The sequence below is a fragment of the Mastomys coucha genome, unplaced genomic scaffold (assembly GCF_008632895.1).
Source record: "Mastomys coucha isolate ucsf_1 unplaced genomic scaffold, UCSF_Mcou_1 pScaffold16, whole genome shotgun sequence".
In the NCBI taxonomy this organism is placed as follows: domain Eukaryota; kingdom Metazoa; phylum Chordata; class Mammalia; order Rodentia; family Muridae; genus Mastomys; species Mastomys coucha.
Window position 1 is genome coordinate 33,208,997 of NW_022196898.1, and position 11,233 is coordinate 33,220,229.

The following is an 11,233-nucleotide window of genomic DNA, read 5'->3' on the forward strand; positions in this document are numbered from 1 at the left end:
TTTTCTCCCCTCCCCTCTCCCCTTCCCTGCCTGCTGCCTGCAGGTCAGATTGTAAATAAAATTCTCAGCTACTTTTCTATCAACATACCTGCCTGCCACCATGTTCCCTTCCCCATGATAATAATGGATTAACCCTCCAAAACTATATGCAAGTCCCCAGTTAAATACTTTCTTTTCTAAGAGTTTCCTTGGTCATGTCTTCACTTCACAGCAACAGAACAGTGGCTTTGGCAAAGATTCCAAAGAAATCGATATCTACATGTAGAAGGAGTGAAATGGCCCCTCCCCCATACCTTACAAGTCACAAAAATCAACTTAAAGTGATTTAAAGGGGAAGGAGGTGTCACTTAGTGGTAAACATTCACCTAGTATGTGCAGGCCCTAGATTTGATCCCCAACACTGAACAACAGCAACTAAAACCCCTAGCCTGTTTAGACTTAATGGTAAGGCACACAACTAAGAAGGAACCAGAACAAAGCAGGGATACACTTCAAGTGATTGGCCTGGGCAGGAATTTTTTGGATAAGACCTCAAAAGTACTCATAGAATCGAAGGCAAAAACAGACCAAAAAAATGAGTTTATATCAAACTAAAGACCTCTGTATCATTGTAGACATCCACATGCGGTGAAGAGAAGAGAATATACAGACTCTCCATCTGACCTGGGTTAACCAGAACATATAACGAAACTAGCATCTCAATAGCAAGAAACAAAGAATCTGATTTTAAAACAGAGCAAAAAAAATTTGACCAGATAAATCATTTCTGAGAAGAAGGTTCACATTTCAGGAGACTATGTGTATAAAAGCCAGGACAAAGACGATGCCAAGAAGTGAGATTCAGATTGGGTGTACCCAGAATTGTACAAGATACAATTCACACTAGATTTATGAACAAAGATGAGCCATGGCACCAGCAAGAGAAGAGGGTCCTGGGATCCTGAGGTAGGACTATCACACTAAGCTAGACAGTGAGTGGCTGAATATAGCTGACTTTCTTAAACAACTATCAACATGACAATGCTGGTCTTTTAAAAAAGCATCTAGGAATTTTGTAAAACACTTAGTTGATTGTTTTCATGACTTCGCTTTTCTTACAGGGTTTAGAATATGTGATAGAGTCGCTTGGCAGGCAAAACAGTAGTTATAATCAAGTTGACTTTGTCAGATAAAGCTGGGCTACTGCGACATAGAAATGACTGAGTAATAAGAAAAAGGTGCTTAATAATAGCATTGACCATCAGAGAATCCAAATCAAAACCTCAAGAAGATATCAACTCACCTTGGCTCAAATGTCTGTGACCAAAAGTCAAGAAACCACACTCTGGTTGGCTGTGGAGAGACCAGAACCTCTGCACACAGTTGGTGTGAATGTAAGTGACCGTATCTATGTTGGAAAACAATACAGTGTTCCTCAAAAACCTGAAGACAAGACTTATATGATGTAAAGGTTCAACCACTGGTAGATAGCCACAGGAGAGGGAGTCAGTATGCTTAGGAGACACCTTTACCCCAGGTTTTGTGCCTAATTGTGCATCAACAGACGAATGGATGAAGAAAATTGTTACACCTGTACCGTGGGATACAATTGGGGCATAAAAAGAATAAAATCCTGTCATTTGCAACATGTTGGACCTGGAAGACATCACACTCAGGAAATAAGCCAAGAACAGAAAGAAAGCACTGGATGACCTCATTCATGCAGAACCTAAGACCTGATATCACAGAAGTAGAGAGCAGACTTGGGTCCTCAAAGACTGAGAGAGAAAGGGGAAAGAAAACAGGGTAAGATTTGTCACTGGTATAAAATATGTAGACAGGAGGAATAAATCCTGGTGTTCCCACAGCAGGACGACTACAGTTAACAAGATGTATTGCATTTTAAAATAACTAGGAGAGAGGGTTTCAAATGGTCCTGTTACAAGGAAATTACTAAAGCTTGAAATTATAATATGCTAATTACCACAGCTTGATAGTTACAGAAGATAAATATGTATAAAACATTAAATTATACCCCATAAATATGTATGGTTAATGTATGTCAAACCAAATGGAACAGAAACAATACAGAAGCAAGTCAAAATACAAGAGCCTCGGCCTGAGGAAAGGGAAGGGAGAATGAAAACAAGAGTCTCCTAGGCTTCTTGGATTCTGTCTGTACCCAACAAAGATGCTTCAACCTGTAAAGCGTGAGCAGCACTGAAGGCTTCCTTCTGACTAATGGAGACACGATAGTTCTAATTGCTTCTGTGGCTTAGAGAAAGCTTAAGCTACACGCGAACTGAGAACAGATCTTATGTCACAGTCAGTACTATTCATAGATGTCAGACAACCCTTGTTTCTTACCCCTCCCCATGTGCCCACTTTCCAGCCCAGGAGACTGACGGGTGTCCAGACTGCTCTTTCATTTCCCAGTCCCCACGGACCATTCCACCTCCACGGGAGGCTGCCAGGGAACTCTGTGGGTTGAATTCAAGGAAGGAGATAGATTGTTTTTTTCAGTTTACGAAGATCAACCTCCTTTGAGTCACAGCAAGGAAGGCCTCTAGGAAACTAGAGATTGTTTCTTCATTTCAATAATCCAGAGCTCTCAAGGTCAGAAACTATGGGCTTCCACAGAGAAAGAGGCTGGCATTTGCCAAGCCTGCAGTACCAGGAAGAAAGCATGGGCAGCAAGGTTTATTTCTTCTTTCATAGAAATAAAGAAAGGAAGGAAAAGAGGAGGGAAGGAAGGAAGGAAGGAAGGAAGGAAGGAAGGAAGGAAGGAAGGAAGGAAGGGAAGCAAGCAAGCGTAAACTTCAAGGATGGAGATGGAGGCCCTGGGACAACGGATAGCCCACCCAACACCACCCTGTGCCCAATGCACTGCCCAGTTCTGGGAGGACAAGGCCTGGTAAGGTTGCCTAATCTGGACTGTAAGACAGATCTGGCATGGGCATTTTGTTTGGCAAGCACAATGCACTTTTAGATATTTTAACTCATTGCCAATCTGTAAAGATCTAGTGGTTTCACATGAACAAATGGAAAGCTAGACTCCTGGTTCACTCCAGCAGAGATGGCTAGCCTGAGTGTAGACTCCTGCTGCCCTCCCCAGTTAACCCCATTAGACCATGACTTCTCTCAGCACTTGCGCCCCACACCTGCCCCTGCAGCAACAGACCTGAGCAGCTGAGGCATGGACAGGTGTCAGTCAATCTATTCTCATACCCAGAGAGCTCTGAAAAACAGATTCACCCCTGGGATCAGGCCAGATGAGTTAAAATCTGAGCCTGGAAAATGACCTGGGTTCTAAACGTCCAAGGTCTGGAGCCAGGGCTAAGAGTGGCCAAAGTGAAAGTGGTAGCAGCTTCTTTTCTTCTAGATGGTGCTTGGCAATGAACAGCACCATTTTATAATCCCTTTGTTGGATCCAATCAGGGTCTGATTTTCCTGTCTCCCTCGCTCTACCCCCATTTAGCAGTAACTAACTTACTTCTCTTTCCCTCAAACAGCCTTGGTGTCTTGGCTCTTCACTGTTCGGACTGGCCCATTCTCAATGCTCCACAATTTTCCCACATTTTCATTCCAGGCCAATGAACACTGGGAATAGCACCTTTTTATCTCTCGATTGAATTCAACAGAAAGGCTTGCTTTGGCGTCTTTATCAGACTTCATACCTCAGAACCACATATCTCATAACCACTTCGGTTGCTTTTCATAGCACTTTCACTTAGTCATAATCTGATTTTAATTAACAAGGAACTGAGAAACCACACCATGGGGTGAAAATCGAGATATAGTGCAAATTCAAGCACTAAATAGCAAGCTTCACTTTGGGATCAGGACCATAATAATCCCATATGTAAAATTCAAAGGCCTACATAGTCCATAATATGTATCCATAGTAGATCTAGTTTCCTATCTATAGAGTAATTTATAATCAGCTGAGTTTCCAAGCTACATTTGGTTTGGGCTTACATTTAGTAAAGTGCCCCCACCTTTTCTATTTGCTTTCTCCTGTCTGGCTTGCTCTTATTAAGTCAACCCTCAAAGGTCAGGCTGACAAAAGCTGCTTAGCTAGGAAACAGAATCAGAAGAAGGGCCCAAACCTTAGCGTGTCTCTTAAGCAGATCTGGAGATCGCTTTGCTGTGTCCTGCTTAGGCCTGAGGAGATGCCAACCTGGAAAGTTCCAGCACTTGCTCATGGCTGGTATAGCCAACGCACACTAGTCTTGTACCTTCTAGAGAAGCCATGTCTTCCATGACCCACACCCCAGGAGGCTGCAAGCTGGATACGAGAAATCACAGAGAAGCAAAAGCAAGCCTTGCGCAGAGACTTCCGGAGACTGGACCAGACAAGAGCACAGACTTCAGAGCCAGGTGGACATCACAGGGCACCCCAGGATCTGAACAAGGCATTTGGGAGCCACAGGACTGTGTCGAGGATTCCTGGGAACCCTTCGGGGAAAGCCAAAGTCCTCGAGAGATACACAGCCCTCAGAGAAGACTAGGATTTTCTGCCAGATGCGTAAAGTTGAAAAACCTTCTCCAAAATAAAATAAAAAACTAAATTGAAGACTAAGGTTTCCACTAGCAAGCAATGGCGACATCAAACAAAGCCCACCGTACCTTTTCACAAGATTCATACTTTGAGGAGAAGGGGGGAATTGGGGTATTTTCTTTTGTCTCTAGTCTCCAAATATATGCTTGTCCTGGAACAACAAGCACGATGTGCAGGAAAGGAAGAAATCAGCTTGAAGCTGGCAGAGAGGCTTGAAGTCTCAGAAATCTGAAATCCTCCTGGGATCCAGACCCAGGGGCCTGTTGCCCAGCTAGGTGGCTTCAGGGAGGACCGCGACAATCCCTATGCAGTGCACGAAGATCCCCGCGGACGGAAGGGTATAAGCTATGTCTCATTGCTGTGAGCCAACCCTAAAGGCTCGTCGCCTTTCCCAAGTGGCTGGACAGGACTGTGTACCTCGGCATCCTAAGCCCAGGGTTCTTTTGTGTTGGGTTGGTTCGAACACATGAGCAGCAGTCCTCATGCGATGCCCTTAAGTCCCTCCCGCGGCCGCCAGGGCTGCAGCCTGCTCGCGCCACCTCTAGGCTAGGCTTGGTGACTTGCGTCCCGAGTACCCCCTACCTCACCCCCGTAGCCTGATCCCTCACCCATTGCTTTCTAAAGCTTCTAGTCGCAAAGCCGGAAACATTGCGAGCCTGTCGCCTGCCCTGGGCGAGGTGGCAGATACTCACGTTTCAAGTGTTTGCCAAAGTGCCCGAACTCTGCTCACCAACCAGAACCACGAGGAAGATCTGCGGGGCCGCCTTGCAGGCAGCGAGAAAGAACAAGCAGACGGCTAGCAGGCAGCCCCGTATTTTACCCGAACTCCCCCAAAATGCTTCTCGGTGCCGCCAACGCAGCTGCCAGGTTTAATAACTGTGTCAGACAGCCCGCCCCTCCCCTCACGGGGCCGCCGCAGATGACAGGCGGGAGACCCAGTCGGCGCCTTGCACTGCAGTCTCCTAGCCTTGGCCGCAGTAAAGATTGCATGGGGGACACATGACACCAGATTCAAATGCCAAAGAATCGTCAAACAAACAAACAAACAAACAAAACCTCGCTTCTTTCCTATTCACTTGGAACATACATCTGATGGGTTCCCAGCAGCATTTCTTTCAGAAAACAAAACAGAATGAACCAAACCAACCACGAATACTATGCAGAAGAGCTAACCTGCATCTCAAATGGAAAGGACCCAATGCGTCCTTCTCCAGCCCAGTTCCGACTTGACTCCTGGGCCTTGGTGGGATGTCCTGCGCACTGCGCGACGCGCAACAAGCCTATGCTACTGTGCCTCAGGTTTTAGTGGCACACGTCTACTCCCTAGGAATAGAATCCTGTTCCTAGGATTCTGTCACACAGGACCTTACTGTATGAGGACGCTCCGCTGCGGTTCATCCACTCGGACCATTTCCCAATAGCAAGTGGCTCCCGGAGACAAGCTGGATACACCAAGCTAGGAGGAATCCTCGGTTCGGTTTTGAAAGTGCACCACGAAAGCGGAATATTCCACGGAAAGTTATGATCTGCAAGTGCAAGGCCTGCTTGAGCACTCCTCAGCGGCCACGCCTCTCTGTTCCCCAAGGGTCCTCACCCTAGCTTGCTCCGCCCTAAGGGCGCTTTTCTGGGCACGCACCTGCTTCCACGCTGCTGAGTGGTTGCCTTGGAAACCCTGGAGAGCTGGTGTTCCCTGCAGACACGCTGTTGCCCTGACAACTGTGACCCAGCTCTTGGGCGTGCCAAGAAGAATGTAAATGGATGCTACATTAAGTAGGGATTCAGGGTTATAGGAGAGAATGGCTGATAGGGACAGCGGTAGTAGGGTATGCAGACTGGGCTTCAGGATCCTGGGTGGGGTCTGTGGGTATCGCAGACTAGAAACGTTGTGTTCTTCAGCTCCTTAGGTCCTTTCTCTAGCTCCTCCATTGGGGACCTTGTGCTCAGTCCAATGGTTGGCTGACAGCATCCACCTCTGTATTTGTCAGGCATTGTCAGAGCCTCTCAAGAGACAGCTGTATCAGGCTCCTGTCAGCAAGAACTTGTTGGCATCCGCAATAGTGTCTGGGTTTGGTGATTGTACATGGGATGAATCCCCAAGTGAGGCAGTCTCTGGATGGTCTTTTCTTCAGTCTCTGCCCCACACTTTGTCTCTGAATCTCCTCCCATGGGTATTTTGTTCCCCCTTCTAAGAAGGATCAAAGTATCCATACTTTGGACTTCCTTCTTCTGGAGGAACAACAATATGAACCAACTAGTGCCCTCAGAGATTCCTGGGACTAAACCACCAACCAAAGAGAACACATGGAGGGACCCATGGCTCCAGCTGCATATGTAGCAGAGGATGGCCTTTTGGACATCAATGGGAGGAGAGGATCTTGGTCCTGCGGAGGCTCATTGCCCCAGTGTAGGGGAATGCCAAAACAAGGAAGCAGGAGTGGGTGGGTTGGTGAGCAGGGGGAGGGGCGATGTGATCTGGGGTTTTCAGAGGGGAAACCAAGAAAGGGGAATAACATTTGAAATGTAAATAAAAAAAATACCTAATTTAAAAAAAAAATTGTGTTCTTCACCAAGCCAGGTTATATTTGGCTGTAAAACAAATTCTGGACTTCTTCTAATGTATCTCTTTCACTCTGCTTAAGATGTTTAAATGGGATTTCCCAGCAGGAACTGGTCCCAGGTAGGAATAAGTAAAAGTCTTTTCAGTATGTTAAAAACAGTGAAGGCCGATTGGAGATAATAGTTAACCATGGGTGATGTCATATGCAGATCTTCGAGACTGGTTGTGAGGAGCACATGGCTATACAATTTCACTCATTGTTTGAGAAAGCTAGGGCCTGGGAAAACAAACTGTACTTATTAAAAACCCGAATGTACGCGCGGTGTCTTGAGATCTGAGTAAGGGGCTTAAACCCATCAAGCCATGGATAGGTGCTTCTGTTAAGGACCTAGGACATCATGGAGAGGACTCAACTGAAAATCAAAGTCCTGGGCAAGGGCTACAAAGACTGTGAATGCTGGGACGGCCTATAGGGAAGAGTGGATGTTTGCAATGTTCTGCTTCAAGTAAGAGAATGGATTAAAGGAATGAAGTGGAACAAAACCAGTCATAGTCTACACACTAGACACATGACTGTGAAATTTAGATGATAGCTGACTCTTTTGCTAAGTGTCCAGTCTCTGCAACAGTGAAGCAGAACCCAGTGCGGCAGTATTTTCAAAGTACTGACAGAAAATAGCCATTGTATTAGTTGGGGGGTCTGTAAAGAACAGAACCAATAACTCATGATAGGGGGGCTGTGGCCTGACCTTATCATCCCTTAAAGGTCCTGACTCTTACCATGAATTTCAAGTGTTTTGGCAAATGTGGTGGTTTGATTGAGAATGGCCCCTATAAGCTCATATGTTTGAATACTTGGTGGAATTGTTTGGGAAGGATTAGGGATGTGGCCTTGTTAGAGAAAGTGTGTTCCAATAGGAGTAGGGTAGGTTTCAAATGCCCATGTCACTCCCAATTAGTTCCCTCGGCTTGGTGTCTGAAGATAAAGATAAAAGCGCTCAGCTACGGCTCCAGAGCCACACCTTCTCAACTATTATGCTTCCTACATGGACTCCAACCCTCTGAAACTGTAAGCCCCCAGTAAATCCTTTCTTCTACAAGTTGCTTTGGTCATAGTGTCTTATCACAGCAATAGGAAAGCAGTCAGACAGTGGAGATCTTCAGCCCATAGCATACCTTAACAAAACGGGCAAAGAGGAATTTTTTTCTTTATATTTTATCCATCAACTTAAGTTGTTATGTTCATGTAGCAGGAGTTTCTCTACACATACAATCCACAAAATTAATCTGCCTTTCTTTTTTCCTTCCTGTCCTCCACATTCCAAACTCAATATAGAATCCAGACATGGTGGCGGGCACTCCACCACTGAGCTTCAGTTGTAGTTCCAGCTAAGACTTTCTCAACAGTGTCTACATTTGTGTATGTGTGCACCCCTCCCTCCTTCCCTCTCTCTCTCCCTCCCTCTCCTTCCCTCTCTCCTTTTCCACCCCTCCATACACAGCTTCTCTCTAATTCTCCCTAAATCTCTCTGCTATTGGATGGAAGCTAGGGTCCAGCACATGCTAGACATATGCCCTGCACTGGGCTGCACCTCCAGGCCCTGCCTGCATATGTAAGGGTGTTGCATGGCCATTTGGTAAATGCCTAGCCCACAGTTCTAAAGACCTCAAGCCACATCCACAGGGATACACCATGCATGCCTGGGGTTATTGCTATATCCCAGGGCTGGGCACATATTCAGCCCTGATAAATATTTGTTAAATAAACAAGCCCTGCCCAAAAGCAACCCCGAGCCCTGGAAAACCTGACCACACATCTCTCCAGCTCAGCTGTGATCACCTTTATTTCCATTACCATAATCTTTGTAAACAAGAATTGAAAGTTGGACAGTTAGAAACCATTTTTGTTCCACTACAGGAACTGCTTTTCTCTGGGCTTGATGCCCAGCCTGGACTCAGGGGACCACCCTGTGAGAGGGAGCACAGGGAAGCTGGGAGTTATGAGCCGCTTTGCTGGCTGGCCCATTTCCTTCCGTTTCCAGTCTTCTCTGGTCCTGCAGACTCGGTGCTGTTTCATTCGAGGTTGAAATTCCAGGTAGTCCTTTAAAGTTCAATGATTCAATCAACCATTTCAAGAGCATCTGAGTATCAGGGCCAAAGCCCCTTGGGATCAGGCTGCGTGCAGAAGGGCAGACCGTGGGCTCTCAGAGAGGGCTGAGGTCAAGGGTATTGGATATTTCTCTCCCAAAAAAATTATGTAGAATCACCATTTATTTGAACTTGGCCTTCAGTTATTTCTCTACAAACACCACACCTACTTCCCTTCAAGGTCAGGACAGAGTGCCCAGTTCCTTCCTGTTTATTATGAACTCTCAGCAAAAAAGGAAAAAGGAAAGCACAGGAGAGGCAGGCATTTACGTCTCTGCCTGTCATGTACACACATCACATAAATATGTAGCTGCAAGCCATATATTTGCTGCTTAAAAACAATAGTTTCGCAAGGCTGGGGCTCAAATTCATATGTACCATAGGCAAATGCTTTGCCCCAGAGGTAAATCCCCAGCCCATTTGCTGACCACTTGAATGTGCGACATCGTATCCATTACTATTTCTGATCCCACCAGCTATACCCCTCCTAGCAATGAGACCCCACGTTTTCAGGGGCAATTTGACTTGGGTGACACTGAACTTATTCCAAATCCCTAGAGGAGGTCTTCACAGTTTTAAACCAACTGCCACTCACACTGTGTCCTTTAGACACTTGCACTCATGCCAGGAGAAGATGCTGGGAGGGGGTGCAGAATACGCCTGCTTACCCCACAGCAGCCAGTTCTGTCTGTCTTAGATCAAGGCTTTTACCCTAAGTCTGTGGAGATGAAGATACTAGGGCCGCACAACTATTTGTCATTCATGGAGATCCCACCCCCAGGTTGCACTGCAGGAGTGGAGATGGTTTGGTGGAACCCAGGGATAACACCACTTCCATTTAACAGAGAGTAGGGAGGAGAAATGATAGCCGGAAACCAGGGTTAGCCCTTAGCCCCACCTCCAGGTCCTGTGTCTGCAGCTAACTTCATTTCCTAAAGCTTCCACAAAATCCTGACGCAGCACCATCATTAGCCAAGGGTCAACTGTTTGAGGGAATGAGCCTGTGGGGACATTTACATGGAAGTTCTACCTAACAGTGTCTCAAGGGTAAGTCCTTATGCCCTTTTCATCAGGTGTTGTTTTGACCCGAATCCTGCATCACTCGTGAGTACAAGTATCTTTTATGGCCAATTTTTTTATTGGGATATTCTGTATAATGCCCCTTTCCCTCTCATGGTCATATGAATTTGTCTGTCTGAGAAGAAAACACAGAATTTGACGAGTTGATGAACACCAACAATGTTAGGTACCTGGGAGGCTGAGGCAAGAGGATCCAGAGTTTGAGGCTAACCTGTGCTGTATATAGTGAGTGCCAGCCCAGCCTGACCTAAAGTGAGACCCTGCCTCAAAAACAATAAATAAATAAATAAATATCCATTAATTAAAATAAAGAAAATGCAGATATTACCCCAGGAAGACCAAGGTCCAGATGTTCTTTTAAGACATACAGATAGCTGTAAAGAGATAGGCTGCACCAAACCTGGAGACCTCCAACCCATTATCTCACGCTAACCTGTTGTGTCCCATGTACTCCTGAGCCCTAGAGGGTGCTCACTTGGTGCAGCGGTTTGAATTAAAATGGCCCCCATAGAGCAGACCTTGGGTACAAGCTCTGCAGCCAGTCCCACAACACCCAGAGGAAGCTCCACTCCCAGGCATTCTGACACACCTAGGATCAGAGGTGAGGAGGAACCAACATTTGTCCCAACTGGGAGTAACTGGGGCCAGTGGGACCAGGCACACAGGAACTCCACCAGCCCAGTGACTCGGGTTCCTTCCGGTCTGTCTGGGCTGGGGTCCAGAGCAGACCTTGGGCACAAGCTCTGCAGCCAGTCCCACAACACCCAGAGGAAGCTCCACTCCCAGGTGCTCTGACACACCCGGAATCAGAAGTGAGCAGGAACCAACATCTGTCCCAACACTGGGACTAGCGGGACCAGGCACACAGGAACTCTGCCAGCCCAGTGACTCAGGTTCCTTCCAGTCTG

The 11,233-nt window shown here is 46.5% G+C and overlaps 1 protein-coding gene across 3 annotated transcripts in view; it reads right to left on the bottom strand.

Annotated features, from left to right (window-relative positions):
* The window catches only part of Trim2 (tripartite motif containing 2), a 152,043-nt gene extending 145,941 nt beyond the window's left edge, over positions 1-6,102 (bottom strand). The window contains exon 1 of one of the 3 annotated variants that reach the window (XM_031374214.1): positions 5,911-6,102. Coding sequence is in view for 1 of the 3 variants with exons in the window: in XM_031374211.1 (XP_031230071.1) it covers positions 5,714-5,719 (6 nt within the window). In the remaining 2 variants the exon portion in view is untranslated. Of the gene's footprint in view, positions 1-5,232; positions 5,408-5,713; positions 5,732-5,910 lie in introns of those variants that run through there. The other 2 variants (XM_031374211.1, XM_031374215.1) reach the window with 2 other exon arrangements.
* Positions 6,103-11,233: the final 5,131 nt, after the last annotated feature.